Raw genomic sequence first — 27,423 nt, 5'->3', positions numbered from 1 at the left:
TAGCGGTTTTGCAAATAGACACTCTATTATACTCAACTTCATTCAAAGCACAAAATAAGCAATTAATAGCTTTGGCATTTAAAGAGCATGCTTTCTTTTCATTTATTGACCATTCTTCCTTAGGTTTTATAGTGCTAACACCATCAACATCTTTTGTTAGAATTTTAAAACCTTCCTCAACAATATCCCATAAATCATAATCAATCTATTGGTAAAAGGGATAAAATCTAAAGTTGTCATAGCTAAAAAACAATTAAGTTTATCAAGAAATAAATATTTCAAGAAGAGCAACTCGCTCTGATATCATTGTTGGATCAATATGGCAACCCTAGAGGGGGTGAGTGAATAGGGTTTAATTAATTTTTTTTTCTAAATTAACCCAATTAAACTAATTAATACACTTTTTATAAATAGTAAGAAAAATTCAATTTATGCAACAAATAATATGACAAAAATGTGATAATTTAATTCTATCAAATTTTAGCAAATAAATAAGAACAAACTAAAACATACAATAAATTGCTTAAATTAATTGCAAAAATAAAAAAGAAAGAGTTAGAGAAGAAGACAACGTAATTTTTATAGTGGTTCAGTCAAACTCGACCTACTCCACTCCCCAAGCGCCTCTTGGGAATTTGAATAAAACCTTTCCGACTCTTTCCACGGATTAGAGCCCAACCGTTACACCACCGCTCCTTTTATGGGTTCAAGAGCAAATCCGATCCTTTCCACGGTTTAGGATCAAACCGTTACAAATGTTGGAATTTTTGAAGAACACAATACAACTCTCACTAGGGTAGATTTATAAGTTTAAGCACTCAACAAATTTATCCTCACAATACAATAACACTCACTCAAGAATAAGATGAAAAAAAAGTTGGGAACTTTGAGAGAGTAAAAATGAAACTTTTGAGTTTTGGAGGATTATGAAATGTAAAATTTGGAGAGTAAGATGGTTTATATAGAGATGGAAAAATTTTTAGAAACCACAATTAATTTGGACCATTGGATTTTGTAAAAGAAAATCAATGGTAGAGATTTTAAACTAAACTAGTAGTTAGATACAAACAAAATATAGTATTAAATTCATTTTCTTTTTAAAGTTAATCCAAAAAATAAAAAAAACATACCATGTGTCAAAAACTAGTCGTTAGATACAAACATAAAATAATATTAAATTCATTTTCCTCTTAATTCATTTTCTTTTTAAATTCATTCTCTTTAAAGTCAATCCAAAAATAAAAAACATACCAGGTGTAAAAAACTAGTCGTTAGACATAAACATAAAATAATATTAAATTTATTTTCCTTTTAAATTTCTTTTTAATTTCAATTTTTTTTAATTTTAAATCAATCCAAAAATAAAAAATTCATCATATGTTTATCTCTTAATGATCCACCATTCAACCAATATGCTGCCACATATCTACATGCAAATGGTCTGGTTATGCCACGTCATCCACCACGGTATTTTCTCTATAGACTTGTTTCGATCATATCGTCTTCGTTTTAGCTCCGATTTGAGTGATTGAAGAGGTCGTTGTTCCGAGCTCTATGCTATGGACATATTAAAACACTAAGATTTTCAGTAATTAAAAATTGAGTTTGTTATCATCAAAACATTGATTAATTAATTAATTAAAATTAATTAATTTGAGATTAAGGGCCAAAAAACCAACACTAACGGCGTGGTAGGTGAAATGTCAACATCATCTTTTTGATACTCCCAAGGTATGCGTTCATGCTTGGTTTCCGAAGTGTCGTTGCATTCCACCACCCTTACGTTCATCCCTCTATTATGGTTATTGCTTTGTAGCCGCAACCTCTATGTGATGGACGCATGCAGTTGATAGCCGCATCGTCCATGCGATGAGCGTACGCGATCACCCTTGCGATGGACTGGGATTCATAGCATGCGATTGATTTCTGTGATAGCTACAAAAATAGACATTTGGACGCAGAATAACGAATAATATTGGGTTAACCGAGATTTTCAATGTTGATCGATTCAAGCTCACTTTTCACGTGAATTCTTAGAATTATTACCACATATTCTACTTGTTAGCCTCATAATTCTAAATAAAGGGCTACAATAACTTGCATTTTTACCAGTTATCAGCGCCCCAAAATCTCATTTTCTCCTTTGCAATCTCGTGTCTTTGATCGTTGGTTCAGCAACTCTTTCTTGAATTTCATCATCTTGGCTAGCTTTTAACAACCACCCTAGCTTGCCGACCTTTTTTTCGCTTACACACATTTTTTCTAGCTTTTGTTTCTACTTTAAACATCATTTTCAACAATGATGTTATGGGATGGATAATGTTTAAAGTTGATTTTCAAGATCAAATGAGCAAAATAGTCACATGGAATGAAGATGATGAAACTCTCTACAACTGGTTTGGTGTCAAACGCAATCATACTTCCAATGGTCACATCGTCATGAAGTTGCAATTCCTTCACATATTCACTTGCTAACAACAACTTTACTAGTGAAATCAACTTTGCTCTTTCTCACCTTGGAGGAAGTCCATTGTTGTATACATCCATGAGTGTCTAATGACCTTTATCGACTGCTCGTCATCTTCCCTTGCATAAAGGACCATATTGGGTGATTTTTAATTTTGCGAATGTTTAGATACCATGTATTTTATGATTATAGAATGTCTAGATAGAGTGTATTTGTGATATTCGTGTTGTTTTTGAAGCAGCTGCATTTTCATTTGTACTTAATTTTGTTGTTTTAGGATAGTTTTGTCATTTATTAATTAGTATTTTTTATTATATAAATTCGTTTTGCTATTTTTATAATTTTGAAACTTTTTTGCCATTTTTCCAAATGAAACTTTAAAATTTGTTATTTCTCTTGTCAACTCTAACTTTAATTGTAAAGAATGCTTTTGATATAGCATAAGTGGTATAATAAAACCAATTCTTATTCTAAAAAAAAGTGGAAATAGCACAACCCACCCTTGAACTATAAGGTTAGTTACAATAATATCTTTGAACTTTCAAATTGATCAATTTATCTCTCGAATGGTTTTTTATTGGTTACAACCATCCCTTTTTGTTAAATCATTTTATTTATTTATATATAACTCACATTGATAAAAAAGGATAAACTTGGATAAATTTGCTATCTTTTACCTATGTGAGTTATATATAAATAAAAAATTCTTTTAATAAAAGAGGTTGATTGCAACACTAATAGAAAACTATAAAAAAAAACAATTGATATAATTGAAAGTTCAGATTCTTTTAGCACCGGTTGTGCTATTTTTATTTTTAAAAAAGAAAAAGACACACCCACGCCAAAGAGAGAATTTTTGAAGCGCGTGGTACTTACGCCAACGTGCAGTATAAAACTACCAGTACGGACCTCATCCCTGAGCTGTGAAGACTGAAGCACATAGACGAGGATGGGTCGTTCCCTTCTCTCTCACTTTCTCGTCCTCTCACAGTCGTCCCCTCGCTTTACACCTTCTCTGTACGTACTTCTTCTCTTATCTGCTCTCTTTATCGCACACATATACAGGCAATATCAAATGTAGCAGCGAATGTTGATTTCTTAGTCGGATTCATCTTTCGAGCAGAACATTTTCTACTTTTGGGAGCAAATACACCAAGCCTCATTCAATCTTTCCGCTTCATCGGTCTTCAATTGGAAATAGTTCTCGATGTTGTTGCGGTATCTCCCTCAACGAACCTGCTGCGCCAGAGCGTCCTCCCAGTTCCATCAAGTAATTTCTACTTATACTGCATTCTTATATTCGACCTCGAATTTCTTTCGTTTTTGTAATACTAAGTATTGGTAGTGGATAGAGAATTGAATCTACCGTGTTATTTGAGATTTCATTGTTCGCCAGAGTGTATAAAATTTCAAGTTGTTACGGAATTTCGTAGAAGGAGTAAGATAAGCACCAGATAACTGCTGGTTTCGGGAAAATGACTGTCAAACTGCTGGTTTCGGGAAAATGACTGTCAAACTGCTGTAGGGTTGCATCGGATATTACTTTTGGAGGAGTGTTGCTTGTCCCAAGTCTGATCAGATTTCTGACTTCTGCCTTATCAAGTTTGAGATTCATAATGTTTTGGAGTGCAACCAAAGTCTCATGTGGGGTAGGAAAGGGGAAGATCATGGGTACGTGATGGACAATATCTTCATATGTATGGGGCGTTTTGGGGGATTCAAGAAACAAAACCAGTGGACAATATAATGTAGGTGCTTAGGAGTTGTAACATCCCATTGGCAGTCTTTCTAATATTCTTCATTTCACATTGCTCCCTTATTTTTCGTTGTCTCTTTTTGGTTTATGGATGGTTTTAGTATGTTGTACATATCGATGTATATGTCGTGTATATATACTTATTTGGGAGTACTTAGCCTTGTCGTGCAATTAAACCAAGTTGAGTATTGTTTTGTCAGACAGCGGATAGTATCTGGTGTTCAGCCAACCGGCTCTATTCACCTTGGTAATTATCTAGGTGCAATAAAGAATTGGATTTCACTTCAGGTTTATATTACTTCCCATACTCACATGGCCTTATATTTGCAAGTTTACTATGATATCTCTTGCTTGTATTCTCCACCAATGCTTTGTAGAATAATGTTACTATCTTTATGTATAGCTCCCTGAAAGACTTTATTTGAATGTGACTTTTGAAGTAATAATGGTTAGACTTAGTTCTTGTATTACCATTGCTCATTGCTACTTCCTTAACCTAATTACCTCTTGAAATTATATTTGGAATTTATGATGTGCATACACATTTTCCTTCTTTTGGTTTTGAATAAAATTCCGTAAGGCTAAAGATAGGTTTTTTTTTTCCTCCCTCGAACAAGTTAAATCAATACCAACTGTCCTTCTGTCTTGAGCTTTCAAAACGTACTCAGGACCTTGAATCTAGGTTTAGGTTTTTAATGATTCATCTATGAAAAGGATTAAAAGAGAATGAAGAATTATATCTATATGCAAACAATGTATAACTTATAAATTTGTTAGCTCTATGATCCTCTGAGAAATAGCCTGAGAAATTTATTTCGATCTTGTCATCATTCATTTTTCCCACATATTAGTTATAGTGAAATTTGAATACATTATTGAAGTGCACAGGTTTTTTTCTTTTTCTTCTTAATACCTGCTATTTATTTTCATGACTTTCCTAGGAAAAAAACATAAAATACTGAACTGGAATATGGAATAAGGAGATGCAAAAAATTTTAAGGAAATAATGTTGGCATACAACGACGGCGTTTGCTGCCAGGCTCTTCCTGTTTAGCCATTGACCAACATTTCAACATGACCCTCCCGCAGCCTGCCCAAAAGATTTTCACTGAAAAGAAAATTTTCCTTATCGATATTGACCCATCATTGCGAGGCACCAAAATCTACATAACAGAGAAAACAAAAGACAAATCTTTCTCCATTTTTGTCCACTGGAGCACTCTTCGATGGATCACAGAGACCATCAAAGCCCTCCTTATTGCACAATTGAACCAAAAATTCAAGGAAATCAGAGTTGATGATCAAGTCATCTAGGTAGAAAAATCACGAGCAAGAGAGGCTTCTCCTTCGGACTGGTGAAACTAAACTACAATGGAGGGAAAAATCGCGTTGTTATACCTTCTGGTGAACAGGATAAAGGTTGGAAACAGTTCTCAGGTCTCACCTCTTTTTATATCTTTGACTCTACCAACCACATTAACGTTGGCCAACAACCCACCTACAAGGGAGCCCTCTTTAAAACGACTGAAGCGAACACCAAAGAGAAGAAAGAGAACAAAGGAAAGAAAGAAAAGATGCCAAAAGCATTGAATAACCAACCAACTACCACCGTTTTTCTTCTCTACCATCTAAGTCCTCTTCGACCCTGGCACCTTTCTTTACCCACAACATTGTGGTCATCATAAGGAAAAACTTTCATGATGAACGGTACAAAATTCTCATAGCCATTCAAGTGAAAATCATGGCCTATGGATCTCTTTCCCTTTTTCAACCCAACAAGGCCATTATGAGATGTGAAGATATGGAACAAGCAAAAATCCTTGGGAATTACAAAGGATGGCAGAAGATTGACTCTTACAAAATCCTCTTTTTTCCTTGGAGACATAATGAATTTCACGGTGAACAGTTGTCCCCTCCTATGGAGGATGGATAAAAGTGAGAGGCCTCCCTATTGATAAATGGAACATGGAAACTTTTCAATATATTGGGGAAGCTTGTGGAGGACTAATTGATGTGGCAAAAATGACCCTCAACAGAATGGATATGATGGAGATCAGTCTCAAAGTAAAAAAAACCACTCTGGTTTCCTTTAGGCTAAGGTGTTGCTCCTCTCATCTTTATCTCCGGCCTTAGCTGTATTTTAATGCAGATTATCATATAGGGGTTATTGTTGGAATCCATGTCACACGGGCCAAACTTCCGGCAAAAAAGGGCACAAAGAAAGAGGATTTTTCAAATTTTTCCGTTGATGATAATCTTACACAGCAAAAGTACTCTTGTGAGGTTGACAATACCGAGAAGACGCACAGAGGTTTTATTGTGATGTTGACAATACAGAACAACCTATTACTATCAACCAAAAATCTGCCCTGCTTATTGACATTGCTTCCAAACCCAACCAAACGCTTGATAAACCACTGGTTAATAATACTTACTAGAGGAAACCCACCTGTCCTTCAACTACAACCCTTCTATCCCCTTTTCGATCAAGCAGATGGGACCCACCTGTCCTTCACCAACACCTCCGTTGAACCCATCCTTGGCCCCAACACCCTCCAACTCTCTCTCGGGTCCCACATAACAATCCTCTGTCCCAACCTCCACGCTTTTGGACCCTACTAGCCCACATCTTATCCCCAATTTTGGAAAATTAGCAATAGATCCCACCTCATCCACACTCCAACCAAACCTTGACCTACCATCCCCATCCGAAATCCCACACATTGACCCAAAAAATGTTACTATCAACCATAAGCCAACTACCTTCGTTGCTGGCAACAAATGCTCCACAACTATCATCCCTCATTCTTCTGAAATTGATTCCGATTGCTACCTCATTAGTCCTCATGAGAGTGCCCCTAGATCACCCAGTCACAAGGATTTGCATTGGCAAGACCTCTTTTCCTCCCTACCACCTTATTATAACTCATTTCCCATGAATCCTAGGACTCATCTTGCTGCTTTGGCACCTTGGTTTGAAGATTGTAGCCTCTGTATCCGATCGATACCTACAAGAAAGAACAAGAATAAACTTACAAAAAAGCAAAAAAGGGGCTAACGTGAAATCAAGAAATTGGAATGCTCCATTTCTTATGATAAGAAGGCTAAGGCCTTGATGAGGGAGAGTTCTCAATCATCCTAATGTTAATTCTCTCTTGGAACGTCAGAGGCCTCAGATTGTGGAGGAAAAGAGCCATCATCAAGAGACTAATCACCGAGCACAACCCATCAATGTTATCCTCCAAGAAACCAAAAGCCGCAATATTGATCTTGTTTTTATTAAATCTCTTTGGAGCTCCAAATGGATTGAGTGGACTTCAGTGGATGTTAATGGCTCTTTCGAAGGCATTCTCATTATGTGGAACGCTCCATCCTTTAGTGCCTCATCAATTACAAAAGGTGCATACTCTCTCACTATCCTTTTCACTCTAGCTGATGGTTACAAATTTTGGTTAACAGGTGTCTATGGCCCTCCATATGAGTTTGAAAAGGAGTATTTTATTCATGAGCTTTATGATCTCTTCTTCCTTGTGGATGAAAATTGGATCATTGGGGGCGATTTCAGCCTCATTCGTTGGCCCCACGAAAACTCTAATGGTTGCAGGCCAAATAGAGATATACTGGCCTTCAACTCTTTTATTGATCATTGGGAACTCATTGACATACATCTCACTAATGGAAGATTTACCTGGTTTGATTTTCACATGCCTCCTGCACATACAAGAATTGACCAATTTCTTTGCTCTGATTCTATCATCTAAAAATTCATTGATGCATCCATGAAAAGATTGGACAAGCCAACATCAAACCACTTCCCCCTTCTTTTGACACTTGGAAACCAGAAATGGGGACTTGCACCCTTCATATGTGGCTAAACCACAAAGGTTTTCTCCCATTTGTTGAAATTTGGTGGAACAACCATCCTTTAATGGGGCACCCTGGCTATGGCTTTAACTACAAGTTAAAGGGGCTGAAGTTGGCTATCAAAGAATGGAATTTATCCTCTTTTGGTATCATTGAAACACAGAGATACTCTACAAAAGGAATTGGCCATCATTTCTAAAAATGGCCCCATCACTTGCAATCTTGCTGATAGAAGACATTTGATTAGAAATCAGCTCCTATTCTTAAATGCAAACGAGGAAATCAAGTGGAGACAAAAGTGCAAAACAAATTGGTTGATCAATGGAGATGAAAACACGTCCTTTTTTCACAAATACGCTGCTGCCAAGAAGAGGACTCAATGACCAGAACTTAAGTTTGGTTAGAGATACCGACATAGAGGCTGAATTCATTACATTTTACAAGGATCTCTTCACCAAAAAACCAGGTAATCGACTTATTCCAAATCCTCTGGAGTGGGATCCTATTAGCAAGGAACAAGCTAGATCCTTGGAAGCCCCCTTCATAGAAATTGAGATTTGGACAGCGATAAAGGCATTGGGCACTAACAAAACTTTGGGGCCTGATGGTTTCACATTAGAATTCTAAAATCATGGAACATTCTAAAATTTGACTTAATTAGAGTGTTCCAAGATTTTTTTGAGAATGGAATCATCAATATCAATGTGAACGAAACTTATATATGCCTTATCCCTAGGAAAATTGATGCCAAGAAGGTGGGAGACTATCGAGCTATTAGCCTCACTACGGGACTCTACAAGATTATTGCATGTGTTCTATCGAATTGCCTCAAGAAAATCCCCCCATCTACGATCACGGTCTACCAATCAGCCTTTGTGGAAGGTAGACAAATTTTGGATGCATCTTTGATTGCTAATGAAATCATCGAAGATTGGCATGCAAAGCAAATTAAAGGGGTGACCATCAAGCTTGATATTGAGAAAGCTTTCGACAAAGTGGATTGGGATTTCCTTGATGAGTTGTTAATTGTAAAAGGCTTTGGCATAAGATGGAGATAATGGATCAAAGGTTGCATATCCTCCACAAATTTCTCTATCATTATAAATGACAAACCTAGAGGGAAATTTAAAGCAACTAGGGGCCTTAGACAAGATGACCCATTATCACCCTTTCTTTTCATCATCATCATGGATAGTCTCAGTAGAAACCTCACTTTGGCAGATGCAAAAGGCTTCATTAGCGGATACTCTATCCCAAGTTCACCTCTAAACATCAATCACCTCCTTTTTGTCGATGACACACTACTTTTCTCCATCAACAATGAGAGGAAGATTGAAAACCTCTTCAATTTGATCACCCTTTTTGAATATGCTTTTGGACTCAACATCAATAGGTACAAATCTGAATTCTTAGGTAGCAATTTTGAAGATGAATGGGTGGATTCTATTGCAACAAGATTAGAATGTAAGGTGGGGAAATGGCCTACCACATACTTGGGTCTGCCTCTTTATGGAAAACCAACTACAATAACCTTTTGGCTACCGATTTTGGACAAAATAGACAAAAAACTACACTTTTGGCAACACAATTTCCAGAGAAGGTAGACTAACCCTTTTGAAAGCAACTTTATCCAATCTACCTATCTACTAGTTATCCCTCTATCGTGCCCCTAGAAAAATTATTGATGCCATTGACAAATGTTTTAGAAATTTCCTATGGTTGGGTCATAGGGACAACAAGCTATCTCATTTGTTAAAATGGGATAAATTGAAGAAACCTCTGGATGAAGGGGGATTGGGGATCACTGACATTAAACAACAAAACAAAGCCTTCCTTGCCAAGTGGATTTGGCGTTTTCATTTGGAGAAAGAAGTCCTTTGGAGGATTTTAATCAAAGCCAAATACAGGTCACATCATATTGATCTCAACGCAGCCGATTACAAACGCATCTCAACTAGAAGCCCTTGGAAATACATTTTGCATCAAAAGGATCTTATCTATGGGAATATCCAATGTGTTATTGGAGATGGCTTCTCTATAGTTTTCTTGGACAAACATTTGGCTTGCTGGTTCCACACTAAAACAGACTTTTCCCATACTCTTTCGGTTATCTAACTCCAAAAATACTTCTATTAAAGAGGCTTGGAATGCTACAAATTGTTCTTGGTCCCTAAACTTTAGAAGAAATTTCAAAGACGATGAGATAGAGGGATGGGTTGCTCTTACCCATCTCCTTCCAAGTTTGAACCTTACTAGTAGAAAGGACCACTGGACATGGAAACTCAACCATACTGGTTTCAATACAAAGTCTTTATACTCATCCCTCATGTCCAACCCGCACTCATCTTTGGCCATCTTTTGTAGAAAATTGTGGAGCTGTCCCTACTCGAAGAGAGTTAAATTCCTCCTTTGAGAAATCATAAATTCATGTCTAAACACTATGGACAGGTTACAAAAGTGTTGCCCATGGATCAACCTATCTCCCTCTTGGTGCTGCCTTTGTCGAATAAACAATGAAACTATTCAGCATGTTTTCTTTGACTGTCCCTTTTCTAGAGGGATATGGATGGAAGTCTTTTTTGCCTTCAACTGGTCTGTGGCTTTTCCAAATGACTTACAAAGTTGGCCTCACCTACTAATCAATTGGACTCCTTTCAAAGCTGGTAAAGAACATCTCTGGTTAAGTATCATTTGGACAGGTTACAAAAGTGTTGCCCATGGATCAACCTATCTCCCTCTTGGTGCTGCCTTTGTCGACTAAACAATGAAACTATTCAGCATGTTTTCTTTGACTGTCCCTTTTCTAGAGGGATATGGATGGAAGTCTTTTTTGCCTTCAACTGGTCTGTGGCTTTTCCAAATGACTTACAAAGTTGGCCTCACCTACTAATCAATTGGACTCCTTTCAAAGCTGGTAAAGAACATCTCTGGTTAAGTATCATTTGTGCTGTTTTGTGGAAGATATGGGATGAAAGAAATGCTAGAATCTTCCAGGACAAGGCCAAGACAATAAAGGATATTATTGATACCATCATTCACAATGCTTTTTTTTTGGTGCAAAGATTTACAGGCTATACACAGTCCTAGTTTTTCTTTCCTCGTTACAAATTGGAAACACCTTTTGCACTTCCTATGAATGGTTTTTTTTTGTACACCCTATGATGGGGGTCCTTGTGTATCTTTGGATATTTCATTTAATCAATGAAATTGTTTCTTAGGCAAAAAAAAAAAAAAAAAAACATAAAATGTATATGTTCTCATATTGTTGTAGAATTACCCTATTCATTTCCGTTCTGTTTTGCAGGACACATATGATACTCTCTTCTTCATTGTGGATCTCCACGCGGTATGTTAAGACAATTACTGTTTTCATATCTGTGAATTATGCACAGATTCATATTCTTTGGCTACCTCAGTTTAGCGCCACATGGTTTTAGCAGAATGTCTGTCCTCGTGCATGTTGGTCTTGCTGTGACTTGGGGTTTTATTTGTTGGCTGAGTGGTCATTCAATACTTCATGTGATTCTCTCTGTATGGTATCTACTTACAAATTATCAGAACTTCTACTTCAAGAAATTTTACTTTCTTGAAGAAGTTGATGAAAGTGGTTGAATGCATTATTTTAAAAATCAAATGAGGTTGGGAATGATTTTAGGGTGGGTTCAGCTATCGGGAAGGACTGAATGTGCTGTGAGCAAGCAATTGAAAGAGACATAATGCTTGGGCCTGTAGTTCTTTATATGATACCCAAACTTGTCAAGTGGGAGATGCAAGGTGCTATCTCATTTCATTGTTATTCCATTTTTTTTAAAAAAAGGAAACAAGACTTTCATTGATATAATGAAAAGAGTTTAATGCTAAAAAAATACAGAAAACATGTTTTAAAGGAAAATACATCAAAGGATAAAACATGATTAAACGGAGAAAATAAAGGCAATCCAATCCAAACTAATATCGTGAAAACACCAAGTGAGCAAGTTCAAGGGAGAGATTTATCATGAAAAACTCTCCGATTACGTTCAAACCATATCTAAGATAAGAGAGTTTTAACTGCACTGGACCATAAAATCTGAGAAGCATTGGCCAAAAGAGGACCAACCAAAATTTGAGTGATATTCTCCTAGAAAGAGTTGCCAAAAACCCACTGAATCTGAAAATATGAGAATAAATTCTGCCATAATGCTTGAGAGTAAACACAATAAAAAAAACAGATGCTGCAAATCCTCACTCTGAAGTTTGAACCATACACAACGGGCAAATAGAGGGAGATAAATAGTGATGCTGAAGCTTATGCTGAAGCGTGGAAGAACAATTGGGGGAGCCATTAAACATTATACAAACAAGGATGTTAATTTGCTTGGGGCTTTGGATTTCCAAAGAGCCCGAGACACATCCTTAGCCGTTGGAGTTTCTGCAATAAGTTGCTTAGATAGTGACTTAACTGAGAATTTACCTGAGGGAGTCCAAAGACCATCGTTTGGCATCAAGTGAAGTCGAGATCTGTTTGTGCGGTAACCTACTCAACAAAATTTGAAAATCTGAAATCTTTTCTTCCTTAAGAGCTCTTCTGAAAGTGTGGTTCCGAGCTTGAGTAATTCCATCCCATTGATCGAAAACCGAACCATTGGGGAATAGTGCAATTCTAAACAAATGCCAATTTTCATAATCTGAGCATAGCTCAGTGGATATGGTACTAATTATCATCCCAAAGGTCCATGACTTGATTCCCCATCCTTGCAAATGTCAAAGTCAAAAAAAGAAAAACACCTTTTTCATAATCCTCATATTCTCTTTTTTCAAATTGGGTACATCATTTTGGTCAAAAAAAGAACATCATTTATGTTCTAATTAAAAAGGAATAAGTTTCTTGATAGAGCCTAGTAGTTAATTTGGAGTTTTTTTTAGAAGGTTGTTTAGAAAATGAATGGTTGTTACTGGAATGCCTATCATTCAGATTTAATTTTAAGATGTGTTCATTATCAAGACAAAACTTAATTGTAATCTTTATGGAATTTAGTATTTCTTTTAGTAAAGAACTTTTTTATATCGATCTTTGAGTTTTTCATCTGCTCGACAATTGTAGCTTACATTTTTTATTTTATACTTCTCATTGTTTCCAGATCACATTACCTTATGATACTCAGCAATTACATAAAGCAACAAGAGATACAGCCGCCATTTATTTAGCATGTGGTGTAGATACCTCCAAGGTTTGGTGTGTAGGGTGCGTGTGTCTATGACTAGAAATGTCGAAGTTGTGTGTGTGTGTGTCTCACACATAAGGGATTCTTATGTGGTTCTTTTGTAAAGCATTTAGAATGCGTATAGCTATGGAATATTTATGAATGAAATTGAAAGTGCATTATATTGCAGGCTTCTGTCTTTGTTCAGTCTCATGTTCGTGCTCATGTAGAGCTGATGTGGCTACTTAGTTCAGCCACGCCAATTGGTTGGCTGAACAGGATGATCCAGTTTAAGGAGAAATCACGCAAGGCGGTGCGTCTATGGTTATATGATATTTCTGTCATCTTTTCCAAATTACTTGCTTAGAAACGGGTGTTTCTTTTAAGTCTTCATTGTGCATATAATGAAAAAACAGCTTGTCAGTGGAAGGCTTACAAGCACTAAGAAGAGATTCGTATTGACAGACTTTATACCTCTCAAAGAGGTTGATGTATAAAGTTTGTCTGAAAGCCCAAAAACTTAAAGTTTCTCTGAAAAGCAAGAGAAAATAAAAACTAGCAATTATACCATCTTTGGAATACGGAAAGGAAAATTTGATGCCTTAGTCATTATCAGCTGTGTGTTAAATTTATAATTGTCATGCTTTCCTCATGTTTTTACTGGGAAGTGGTTTCTCAAAAATCAATGTATCTGATACCACTGATCTGGTTTGGATTTTGTAGGGGGATGAAAATGTTGGCGTTGCCCTTCTCACTTATCCTGTCCTTATGGCTTCTGATATTCTTCTATATCAGGTGGTCTCCTTGACATATAGCCTTTGTATGTTAATTTGTGAAATTCAGAAGAGTGAAACTTGTTTCTGCATTTCCATAGATAATAGCCATTAAGAAATTTTACCATTTTTTTGGTTGCCAATTATTCTGATGTTTATCTTATCTTTTCTCATGTCTTTTAAATGCATAATTCTACCATATGTATTATCAAGCATCTTGTTGTATTGCATTGTATTTTATATTCTTATCTTTTACCTATTTGCATAACATGTAGGGATCTTTCATTTATCAACAAAATATTTCTTTTACCAAAAAGCATATCATGCAGGGATGATGCATAACTATTTCAAATTGGGTAGATTTTTAGATATTGTTAAGCTTGTTAAGATCAATTAAGCATGTCTTCTATATACTCTTAACTACAAGGACAAGGAGTATATAGGTGTAACATCCATTGCACAGGGGTCTACTTTCACCATATTCTTGAAACTTCATATCCTTATCCAAATAAAGAGGAGCATATTAGTGTGTAATGTAATTTCTAAAAACATCTCTGCAGTCAGACTATGTTCCTGTTGGCGAGGATCAAAAGCAGCATCTTGAGTTGACTCGTGAGCTGGCTGAGCGTGTTAATTATCTATATGGTGGAAGGAAGTGGAAGAAATTAGGAGGGTGAGAGTCATCTAAGTTTCATACTGGACTATTTCTGTTCACAACCCACAAAAAGGGGGGACCAAATGGAAAAGAAAAGTTATTTGATTGCTTGTGCTTCTTGTCTAATTAATGCAGGAGAGGTGGGGTTATTTTCAAGGTGGATTTCTTCCCTTCCTCTACTTGATAACATGATACCTCGTGCAACTAGAAATGGTCCTCAATTGTTATCCTAATGTAGGTTCCTGAGCCACTTATACCTCCAGCTGGTGCACGAATTATGTCCCTCACCGATGGTCTCTCTAAGGTACGTTTGGAAAAAGTTCTGTTGAGGTTATGATTAATTTTATTTGAACGAGTAGGATAGTATTACTCCCTGTTAACTTATTTAAGTCCCTTATGGTTCATGTTGCAGATGTCAAAATCTGCTCCTTCTGATCAATCCAGAATCAATCTTCTTGACCCAAAAGATGTAACTAAGCTCATCTTTTTTCTTTATGTTTCTTGCCTGGAAGTTGGTTTCTTGGATCAAGATCTCTTCCCTAATTTTTATTCTTGATTTGGAGCCTACTATGGTTATATATATGACAATAACTGATTTAGTTAGTTGATAATAAATTAATTGTAGATATAACGAAAGCCATTGGCTGCATACATGAATAAAGTTACATGACCATTAACTAGATATATCCTACCTGTTAATGCTGTAACCTTTTATTGTCTAGGGATGATGTAATTTGCAATGGATAATTAATTAACCGATCTTTCATGTTGCTTCATTAAATTTGATGAAAATAAAAGAAGAAAAGAACACATAATGTTTTACGTGAAAAACCCTAGAACAGGGAGAAAAAACCACGATACAGGACACCTTTTATTATTTTCTGATAATATGTACAAGAGAGGGCACAAATATAAATAGACTGGTAGGAAACCCTAATACAACTTAGGATAAAGATAAATTACTAAAATGTCCATAGGGTTAAACGGTGAAGGCCTCTATTTTCAACACTCCCCTCAAGTTGGGGCATAGATATCAATACGACCCAACTTGTTAACACAAAAATTAAAGCTTTGCCTGAATAATCCTTTTGTGAGAATATCTGCGACTTGTTGACCAGAAGGAATGTATGGAATACAGATACTGCCACTGTCCAGTTTTTCTTTGATGAAGTGTCTATTTATTTCCATGTGTTTTGTCTTGTCATGTTGAATTGGATTATTTGCTATGCTTATGCTGCTTTGTTGTCACAATAGAGCTTCATCGGACAATCTCTATCTTTATGGAGATCTGAGAGAACTTTCTTCAACCAGATTTCTTCACATATTCCCAAACTCATAGTTTTGTATTCTGCTTCAGCGTTCCTTCTAGCAACCACCCCTTGTTTCTTACTTCTCCAGGTAACAAGATTACCCCACACAAAGGTACAGTACCCAGACGTCGACTTTTTGTTTACAACAGAGCCTGCCCAATCAGAGTCAGTGTAAGCTTCAATACATCTTTTGTCGGTCCTTCTGGACATCAGACCCTTACCAGGAGTAGTTTTCAAGTATCTCAGGAAGCGTTCCATAGCCTTCATATGCTCCTTGTAAGGCGCTTGCATAAATTGAGTCACCACACTGACAACGTAGGATATATCCGGTCTAGTATAGGATAGGTAGATCAATTTCCCTACTAGACGCTGATATCTTTCTTTATTGACAGGAACTTTGTCAATAGCGTCAGTAAGCTTAGTGTTAAATTCCACCGGAGTATCCACAGGCTTACATCTAGTCATACCCGTTTCTTTTAGTAAATCAAGTGTATATTTCCGTTGAGAAACTGAAATCCCTTCTCTTGACTGTGCTACTTTCATTCCTAGAAAATACCTTAATTCCCAAGGTCTTTAATCTCAAATTCCTTGGCCATTTTCTTTTTAAGCCTGACAATTTCAGTGACATCATCCTCTGACAAAACAATATCATCTACATACACAATAAGAACAACAATCTTCCTTGATATCGACCTTTTTGTGAATAGAGTGTGATCAAAATGCCCTTGAGCATAACCCTAGGGCTTAACAAAGGTAGTGAATCTGTCAAACCACACTCTTGGAGATTGTTTCAACTCGTACAGGAACTTTCTTAGTTTATACACCCGGCGATCAAACTGAGCCTCAAAACTCGGAGGGGGACTCATGTAGACTTCTTTTTCTAACTCACCATTAAGGAATGCATTTTTCACATCGAGCTGATGGAGCGGCCAGTCTTTGTTTACGGCCATTGGCAGAAGAGCACAGACGGTGTTTAGCTTTGCTATAGGAGAAAATGTCTCTGAGTAGTCTATCCCAAAGGTTTGAGTAAATCCTTTAGCAACCAACCTAACCTTGTACCCGTCAAGAGTTCCATCAAACTTATATTTTATAGTGAACACCCACTTGCATCCAACTGTCTTATGCCTTTTAGGAAGAGAAACACAATCCCAAGTATTATTTTTGCCAAGAGCTCTCATTTCCTCTATAATCGCAACTTTCCACTCAGGAATCTCCATTGTCACATGTATACTGTTTGGTATTATTATCGTATCTAGGCTTGTAGTAAGAGCCTTGAACTTAGGGGACAAATTACAGTAAGACTGATAACTATACATAGGGTACTTAATGCAAGATCTAGTACCTTTCCTCATAGTAATGGGAAGATCAAGAGAGGCATCATGACTCTTTATTCTGTCTGACTTTTCAACAATAACCCTACATCCATCCTCCTGCCGTAGAGTTTCACCCTCTTGCTGTAGAGTTTCACCCTCTGGTACTTTTTCCACACTCTTCCTCACCAGCAACAGTATCACTTTCTGGGGTTGTTTCCTTAGACCTGTCACTTTCAACTGCATCAGCATCGCACATGGTTTCCTTGGTGCAAGCGTCGGTACTGTTAGAGATTTTTCCATTCTCACCCTTATTACACATATCACTCTCAGCACAAACATCAATATCATTAGAGAGGGGTATGAGTACCTTGAGCTGATGTCGGGTCCGGCTCATGGACTGAAACTGGAGAAACAACAGGTGGCACCATTTCCTTCCTGAGATTCTTCCTGATGTTATCCACGGGACTTGTTTGGTAGGTAGGACATAGTTAATACTCAGGATAGGTTCAAGGAGTGACTCGAATGATTCTAATGAAATCGAAGAGTTGGACCAATTAGTTTCTTCACTAGAGCTCTCCCCCTGAAGATGACTAATGGGAAAGAAGGGTTGATCCTCAAGAAAGGTAACATCCATCGAAACGAAATACTTTCTGGATGATGGGTGGTAACACTTATATCTGTGTTGATGAAGGGGATATCCGACAAAGACACATTTTTTGGCACGAGGGGTAAATTTAGTGCGATCAGGGCCATGAGTATGGACGAAGACAACACACCTAAACACATGGAGAGGAACATCAGGAATAAGACGTGTGGTTTGATACGACTCTTTGAAACACTTAAGAGGAGTGTGAAATTTTAGAACTCGTGAAGACATGTGTTTAATCAGATGCGCTACAGTTAAGACAACATTCCCCCACAAGCAAGAGGGAAGGGAGGTAGACAACATGAGGAAATGAGCAACCTCAATGAAGTGGCGATTTTCCTGTTCAGCGACCCCATTTTATTGTGGAGTGTAAGCACAAGAGCTTTGATGAACAATTCCTTTAGATGCCAAAAATTCACGAAAGGTATTGTTAAAAAACTCCCGCCCGTTGTGACTCCGAAGGATGGCAATTTTCATGTTACACTAAGTTTCCACAGTGGTATAGAACCGTTGGAACACCAGTGACACCTCAGACTTATCAGTAAGAAGAAAAACCCAAGTAAGACGATTGTGATCGTCATTAAAGGTCACGAACCAACGTTTGCCAGTAGAGGTGGTGATGGGTGAAGGACCCCAAACATCACTATGGACAAGAGTGAATGGTTTGGATGGTTTATAAGGCTGAGATTGAAACGAGACTCGATGTTGTTTACCACGAATACACACATCACAATTCAAGGAGATAACATCAACATTATGAAACAAATGAGGAAATAAATATTTCATATATTGAAAACTAGGGTGACCAAGACGAAAATGCCATAACATAAAATCTTTTTCAGAAGTAGAATAACAAGAAGAAACAAAACTAGCCCTATAACTGTTCCTAGAGGAAGCATCAGCATTAAGGAAATAGAGCCCCTTATCGTGTCGCCGATCGTCGTCCCCGAGCTCAAGTCCTGAAATAAAACAGTATCAGGTGAGAAAACAACTTGACAACCCAGGTCTCTTGTAATTTTACTGATAGACAATAAATTGTAGGATATTTTTGGGTCATGTAACACACATCTTGCAAGGTCAAACCCTCAAATGGGGAAAGATGACCTTTTCTGCACTCCCAATTTTTTCATTACCAGCATTCACACGATACGAAATAAATTGATCAAATGAGTTGGTTAGGTGATCCGTAGCTCCCGAATCAAGAATCCACGACTTTTTACTATTAATACTAATAAGACCAAAAGACTGAATCGTACTTGACTGAGCAATAACACTGAAACCAACAACACTAGAATCATACTGATTATTCATCTGAGATTGAGGTTGAGAATTACTATTTGTTGAATCACCCATAAGTGCTCGTCCCGAGTTTGACTTATCATGTGATTGACGTCGTCTACTATTCGGTGGTCGACCATGCAACTTCCAACACTGATCTATAGTGTGCTACGGCTTCTTGCAGTGTTCACCCACTGGAGGAGGCTTACTATTCTGCTTATCACCATTAAGTCCAGATGACTTTGCATTAAACACAACGGAATCTGTTGGAGAAATAAGAAGGTTATTCATGGCACTGGACCTGCCTTCTTCAAGACGAACCTCTGAGCAAACCTCCATGAGGGAGGGTATTGGTTGCTGTCCCAATATCCGACCATGCACCGTATCAAATTTTGAATTCAAACCAACAAGGAAATCATAAACTCGATCTGTTTCCTCAATCTTTGAATAATGTACTCCACCATTGGGAGAGTCCCAGACAACTTCACGACATAGATCCATCTCCTGCTAGAGTAGAGACAACTTGTTGAAATAAAATATCACGTCCATCATTCCATGTTTATTCATGGACCTGTTTATGTTACGTATACAAACGTGACGCGTTTTGTCTTTTTGAGTATAGCCTCTGCACAGCATCCCAGATATCTCGAGCGGTTGCAGCATACAACAAGGGTTTGCCTATCTGTGGTTCCATGCTATTCACTAACACGGACCAAAGTAATGAGTCTTTTCCTTTCCATATACGTTCTTGAGGATCATCAAGCCTAGGTTTTGGTATCTTCCCCGTTAAATACCTAAATTTATGATGTCCCTCAAGAGCCATCTTGATAGACTGAGACTACGAGAAATAGTTCTGGCCATTCAACTTTTCCCCAATAGTAAATCTTGCAGAATTTCCCATTGAACCAGACAAGATATTTGCTGTGGGTAAAGAAGGGAAAGAATTTACCAGATTTTTGGAATATATCGGTAGATTGGAAGAAAGGTCTGAGTGGACTAGGGTTGACTGAATATTTGTGGTTGTCCTGAGGGCTGCCTCGAGTGCTGTTATCTGTTGTTGAAGATGGGTGAACTATTGCTAGATCTTTGTGATTCATGGGGCTTGTAGTGCCCTATCCTCCTGAAATGGAACCCATATGGTCAATGGTGGTTGTCTGCACGGGTTGCTGTCCGAGATATGGTGAAGAGGACTCTCCACCCTCAAAACTACTCCGTTGGTTACTATTGGTGCCGCCGCTCGACACCGTTGGGGGATAGCTACTATCGCCTAGAGCCATCGGAACCAGACCACCAACAACGGCGTAGCTGGTTGAAGCCTTGATTGAAGACGGTTGGAGTAGTCTGAAGGTTGGGCTGCGACTGGCTGAAGCTAGGGTTCGACTGGGTGATGGATTGGCTGAAGTCTGAAGGGTTCGGCTGGGTGATGGATTGGCTAAAGTCAGGGTTCGGCTGGGTGATGGATTGGCTGGGTGATGGATTGGCTAGGGTAGGTCTGTTTGGCTGGGATCAACTGGAGTTGGGTTTGTTCGAAGGCATCGACATGTGGAACCGGCTGGGCTGAGGCAAATGGCTGGATTGGCGCTGTTTGGAGGTAGCTCGGCTCGATCGGAACAGTAGCTGGCTGGGTCGGCGCCGTCTGAAGGCTTCTCGGCTCGACCGGGAGCATGGCTGGCTGGATTGGCTTGACTGGGAATGCGGTGGACTAGGCTTCACTTGGCTGTTGCGCAGGTTAGAGGAGTGGTGGAAGCATCGTCTGAAAATACTGTTCCACGGTAGCCTGTACAACGGTGGCTATGTCGACGGTAGTGATGCCATTGTTGCCTGCTGGTGGTGATTGTGACTCCCCTGGTTGATTTTCATCGATGACGGTTAGGGTTTCATCGCCATGCTCTGATACCATGATGAAAATAAAAGAAGAAAAGAACACACAATGTTTTATGTGGAAAACCCTAAAATAGGGAGAAAAAACCACGATACTGAACACTTTTTATTATTTTATGATAATACGTACAAGAGAGGGCACAAATATAAGTAGACTGGTAGGAGACCCTAATACAACTTAGGACGAAGATAAAATTACTAAAATGTCCTTAGGATTAAATGGTGAAATCCTCTATTTTCAACAAAATTATATCTACATCAAATAGTTCTTGGATGACGTGTTGGGACTCTTTTTTTTCTAGAGTATGGTTGATACATGAGCATCATCTTTTATAGGCTGTTATTTCCTTTTACAAATTATAATGTATACCTTCTTTAGTTCACATTTCAATGCCAACAGTTCATTTTTTATCTTCCACTCATTTCTCATTTCTTGAAAATACCGTAAGTTGATCCGGTTATGTGCTTTCAGGGGTATTCTATTTTTTGGATTTGTTGCTTACAGTTTGACTATTGTTTGTCTGACACTTCAATTCATTCAATTCAAGTGGTACTGGACATGCAAAATTACTGCTGCACTTTAGTTTGGTGCAATATTAATTTTCTAATCCTTGAAGCTGAAATTACCATATTAAGTTTCTGATGTATAATGCAACTTTGGTTGTCCGTTTATTCTCTATTTCCTTGATTTAATTTGATGTGAATTGTTTTTTACAATGTAGGTAATAGTCAACAAGATAAAACGTTGCAAAACTGACTCCTTTCCAGGGTTAGTCCAAAAGCTTTAAATATTATTGTGTGATTGCTTATATAATGCTCTTTTTTGCTTCCTACAATTTATTAAAAATTGTTTCTTTGACATGTTTCTGTATTGAAATTTTCTACAATACTTTTATCTCGTCTCTGGTGGACTGCACAGGTTGGAATTTGACAATCCTGAAAGACCTGAATGCAACAATCTTCTTACAATTTACCAACTTGTTTCTGGAAAAGCAAAAGAGGTGTTCTATCTAGACAAGCTGTTGAAATTTGAACCTTCTCTAAGTTTGTTCTCATAAGATTTTCCATTTCAGGATGTTAAGCAGGAGTGCGAAAATATGAACTGGGGAACATTTAAAACACTTCTCACTGATACTTTGGTCGATCATCTCCATCCTATCCAGGTTTGAGTTTGCTTCTCGGAATCTTGATGTATTTAGTGGCATGGAAATGTTGGAAAGAATTTTTTTACCGGACCTTGAAGCAAATAAAGGAAGCAATTAGGTAAAATTTGTTGAAAGGAACACAGAAATAGGCTCTATGAAGTATGAACTCTGCCTGAAAGTAGTATGGTCAAGAGATGCCAGGAAGACTTGATTGCTTCAAATCTCAAGCTCTTTTTGATAGGAAACAAGAAAAATGTATTTGAAGACAAAGAAGAGGCTGAGGACAAGATGGTCAGTTGCGGAAGAGGAGTGCCATGAAATTATGAAAGGCTCTTCCAATCTAGAGAAGTTGCAAAAAACTTGGGTAAATCACTTTAATTTGAGGATGTGTACTTTGCCACGTCCAAAGTTAAAAAAGAATTTGGTCCATCTGAAAATATTTTAGATTTTTCTTTTGAAGGAGCCAAGGAACAGCTCTACTGGATTTTTTTAAAAAATTTAAATTAATCTTTCTTTGTTACCACACCACCAACTTGAAAGCAACTATGGAAGACAATCTTCGATATTCTTAGGAGGGCAGCTAAGTGCAAACTGTCAAAATTTTGACAAATAAAACTCCACCCTCCTGAAGCAAATAGGATACTTCTACTCAAATTTGGTACTGGATGGCTTAGTACGATAAGAAACCTCCCATTTGCTTTATGCATATAAGGGGGATATGAAGGAATCTATTTAAGGGAGAGTAGGGGTGCACGGCGAAAACTGAAAATCGAAAAAACTGCTCAAACTGACTGAAACCAATGTCGGTTAAGTTTGAAACTGGTTCAGATTTGCAGTTTTGGTTTGCATATAGAAAAAAAACCGATGAAATTCGGCCGATTTTAGGGTTGCATGACCCAAACCGGATAAACCCGAAACTGGCCGATATTATTTATATTAAATTTCAAGACACGTATTCAAAGCTACCTCGTAACGCAGCTGGATGGAGCCCCTCTTATTTGAAGTTAGTGGGTCGCGAGTTCGAGGCTTGTCTCACACATTTTTTTTTCATTTGCAATATACTTCAAGCGGGCTGCATCTGATAGAGGCCCACAACAACCAGACGCACATTCCAGCATAACCATTGGCAAACACTGCAGGATTCAATAACCGGTGAACTGCAAGTCCAAACCAGTCGGATCGATAAATCTCGGTTTGAGCGGTTTGGTCTACATAAATGGGCGGTTTGGTTCCGATTCTTAATATATGTATAGTAGTCTAATCGGTTCAGTTCGGTTTGAGTCTCAAACTGAGCCGAACCAAGCCGATTACACCCCTAAAGGAGAGTAGGCTAGTTAGAGGTTGGAGGGTATAGTTTGTATTGCATGTGCCACAACTGCACCCTTTTTTTGTTTAAAAGTGAGGAAAATATTGTTGGTCATTACGTACATAAGTATTACTTTGGGAGATCAGATCACTCGCATGTTGAAACTGTTATGTTCTAATCTTTAAGCGTGACCAATATTTGCTCCCAAATTATGTATCATATTTATAATATTCTCGAAGTGATGCAAAAAAGATGCCCCAACCCCAATATATCTCTTTCTAAATATGCTACTTTCCTTAGTCCAGCTCTTCAGCAATCAAACCCGTTCGAATGGGTGTTGCAGAAAGGTCAAGTCACTAGAAGTTCAATTTATCATAAAAAATGTGGCAAGAGACTTCAAAGATTGTTGGGATGTTCTTCACTCCAAAGGCTTTTTAGAGCTGTATTTCTACCTTATCTAATTAAATTAATTTTTGGTCCATATCAACTGCAAACACTTTTCTTAGATAAAAACAACCACTTCCATTGAGAAAAAAGAAAAGAAAGAATACAAGGACATACAAAAAACCAAGCTCACAAAAGAAGGAACCTCAATAAAGAAAGGGGTTTCAATGATACAAAATAATGATAAAGCCTAGAGGGAAAAATAGAATCTAACAAGGTACCAAACATCATTAAGATCCCTCTCCATCCCTCTAATCACCATGCTATTTTGCCCTCTCGAAGAACTCATAAAATAGCACACTTCGTCAAGCCATACTTAGGGACGATGGAGGATGAACTCCTTGATCATAACATTGGTGTCCTGATGTCGAGTCAGTAAGAAACCAAGCATGTGAAAGAAGTAATCCCAGACGAAACTTGAAAATCATATCTCCAGAGAATATGGTCCAAGTCTTCCTACATATTTCATCAGAGGATATAACAAAACGATCCAACTAGTGAAGTAGCTTCTTCGCAAGCTGATCCATCGTGTTAGCATGACCACCTAAGGGGGAAGGGTTAATAGAAAACTTGTCAAGTAAAAAACTTCACTTTACCTGGGGTCATAATCCTTTAAAGAATAGAAAAGATTGACTCACCTAAGGGGGAAGGGTTAATCGAACTATGGAAAAAAAATTTACACGAGCATCCCTATGTAGGGTTGAGATTCCGCACTTGGAAATCACTTCTCTCAAGCCTAGAGTTATACTCTCGAGCAAAGACAAAAGATAAACCACATTCGCTGCTTCCTTTACCTGGGGTCATAATCCTTTAAAGAATAGAAAACGATTGACTCACCTAAGGGGGAAGGGTTAATCGAACTATGGAAAAAAAATTTACACGAGCATCCCTATGTAGGGTTGAGATTCCGCACTTGGAAATCACTTCTCTCAAGCCTAGAGTTATACTCTCGAGCAAAGACAAAAGATAAACCACATTCGCTGCTTCCGTATTGGATAAAGAATGACAAAACTTGAACGAAAATGAAAGTGAGCTCCTTGTCCAAACTAAAAAGATAGACAGCTTTTTAAGGAAAGAGGACGAGGAAGCATAAGCAGAGGAGTCTATTCCCCACCCACAGATCTTCTCATAAATATGTTTCCTTCCCCTCACGTACGACACAATGAACAAAGGAGACAAAAGAATGGAGCTCCCTAGAAATATCCTTCCATAGGTTTCAACATGTGTCTTTAACCTCACGCGAAAGGATGATGATCATACTTACTGGCAATGACCCTGTTCCAAAGAGATTTTTGCTCAGGAGAAATGCGAAAGCCATTTGGCTATCATCTTAGAGAGAGAAGGTTCTCGTGTTCAACTGCAAAACTTTTTGTGCACTCTTGGCTTTTGATTGACTGGATATCACTCTCCCTTTGTACCTTTCGGCCATAAATGTTTGGTTTCTTATTAGTTTAAAAAAAAAAAAGGGGTATGTTTCTTATTAGTTGGGAAAAAAAAAGTATGTTACCCTGTTTACGTTTTTCCATTCAGTAACGATAATTGTGAACCAATTATTTTTTAACTCTTCCTAGTACTAATATTTTGAAGTTGGTGATTACTATGTGGATAGGAACTTTAAAATCTGTGTTATTGTTATATAGATGAGTGTAAATTTTAACTAGCATTATCCCAAATTCTTTACTCAAATGTACTACTTTTTTTATATCAGATTTCAGAATGTTAATGACTTTGAATTGAATTTTTTTTCTTTTGATCATAATGTTTACCTTCTCTTCTTATAAACCCATGACTATTTTTTCAACTATTTCGAGTTATTAATAGATAAGTTTGGTATTTGCTTTTGCGAGCTTAACCAAATGATGTTTGTTGTATTTACTTTATATAACACATTTGGCTTGAGAAATAAGAGTCTTCGATTATGTAAGGGTTGCCTCAGAGGGGAGGTTTGGGCCTTGGCTAGATTCAATGCTTTCCATATAGCGATTATTCTTTACTCCCATTATTTTGAATTGGCGCCCCTTGTTAATAACTTCTATTTTTCAATGTCATTTAATTTCTGTTGCTTTTTGGCTTCTTCTCGGCCTAAGCTTTCCTTTTGGTTATATTTACCTCTTGCATTCTTTTATTTAAATTTTCCTAGGGTATTCTATTTCATTTATTCTCAATAAAAGTTGCACTTTTTATTGATTTTTTAAAAAATATTTATCATGTAATATTCATACAATGCACGGGATAGACTCATAGACCTAGGACATATTTGAGAATGATTTTGAAATGATCAAAATCACTTTTAACATGTTCAAAATTACTTCAGAACACATTTAATCATTCAAAATCAGCTTTAGTGACATGTAAATCATGTTAAAAGTGTAAAACCAAACATTAAAATGATTTTGAAGGATTAGATGCATGTCTTTTAGAGTGTGTTTGGTCCAAGGAGTTTGGAAGTAGAGTAGAGAAGTAGGGAGTTGTGAACTCCACTCCTTGTTGGGCCCAAGGAGTTTGTGAGTCCCACCACTAAATACATCAAATTTATACCTTATCAACTCTATATACTGTGGGTTCCGAGAGTTCACAACTTCCTAAACTTCATAACTCCTTACTCCTCACTATTCTACTCCTTACCTCAAACACCCCTTTTGACCAAGAAAAAAAAGTGATTTTAACTATTTAAAAATCTATAGAACATGCCAGTCTCAGAACTGATTTTATGCTGTCTGAACTTATTCCTACGTGCCAAAGATGATTACTATTACATTTTTTTCTTTCCAGTCGATGCGTCCGTTTCTTTCACTTATCCCGAACCTTTGCACTACAAGTCCTTCCTCGGATGCTATTGAGTATTAAGTTTATCCGTGATGGTCAGCATAAATGATTCATTCTTTATCTTCAATTTGAATTTCTACTATGCAGGTCCGCTACGAGGAAATTATATCTGATTCAGCGTATTTGGATGAAGTCCTGGCCGAAGGTGCTAGGAAAGCTTCAAGTATTGCAGATGTTACTGTCAATAATGTCTATCAAGCTATGGGTTTCTTTCGGAGAGGAACATAATTGAGCTGTCATGAAAGATTCTCAAGGTTAAACATCAATGCAACCACAACCTAGGTAACTTCCTGTTGTCCATAAGTTTTTGCAGAATACAAGCTAGCATATTGTATGGCCGAAATTAAGTTGAAAGATGTTTTTATTTGACACTATCACCATTCTTGCTGTAACGAACTTCTTGGACATTTTATACTGTGATAACTTCTAAATTTGGGTACCCGACGGAAACTGCATATTCTTTCACATGCCGTTATGGAACCATGACACTCTGTTCAAGATGACTGCGGGAATGAGATTTAGTATGTCAATGAACCTTTTCCAGCAATAAAGAAAGGAGCTTTTGGATTCTTTTAA

At 37.5% G+C, this 27,423-nt stretch overlaps 1 protein-coding gene across 3 annotated transcripts; it reads left to right on the top strand.

Moving 5' to 3' along the window:
* The first annotated feature begins 3,310 nt into the window (after window positions 1-3,310).
* OVA4 (Nucleotidylyl transferase superfamily protein) lies at window positions 3,311-27,423 on the top strand. 3 transcript variants are annotated; one of them, XM_039042015.2, is made up of 15 exons: window positions 3,311-3,484; window positions 3,591-3,737; window positions 4,424-4,511; window positions 11,392-11,433; window positions 13,208-13,297; window positions 13,461-13,583; window positions 13,994-14,065; window positions 14,604-14,716; window positions 14,834-14,855; window positions 14,937-15,002; window positions 15,111-15,167; window positions 21,849-21,895; window positions 22,046-22,127; window positions 22,200-22,289; window positions 26,935-27,423. In XM_039042015.2, exons 1-15 carry the CDS (start codon window positions 3,417-3,419, stop codon window positions 27,073-27,075), a joined length of 1,248 nt encoding a protein of 415 aa, XP_038897943.1. In that variant the 5' UTR covers window positions 3,311-3,416; the 3' UTR covers window positions 27,076-27,423. The 3 variants fall into 3 exon arrangements, with proteins under 3 accessions (XP_038897943.1, XP_038897945.1, XP_038897948.1); XM_039042020.2 differs by lacking the exon at window positions 4,424-4,511 and having other exon boundaries at window positions 3,347-3,484; XM_039042017.2 differs by lacking the exons at window positions 22,046-22,127; window positions 22,200-22,289.

The sequence above is a fragment of the Benincasa hispida genome, chromosome 9 (genome assembly GCF_027475165.1).
Source record: "Benincasa hispida cultivar pf3 chromosome 9, pf3_genome.v1.1, whole genome shotgun sequence".
In the NCBI taxonomy this organism is placed as follows: Eukaryota; Viridiplantae; Streptophyta; class Magnoliopsida; order Cucurbitales; family Cucurbitaceae; genus Benincasa; species Benincasa hispida.
This window is presented reverse-complemented; position numbering and strand designations above follow the sequence as displayed.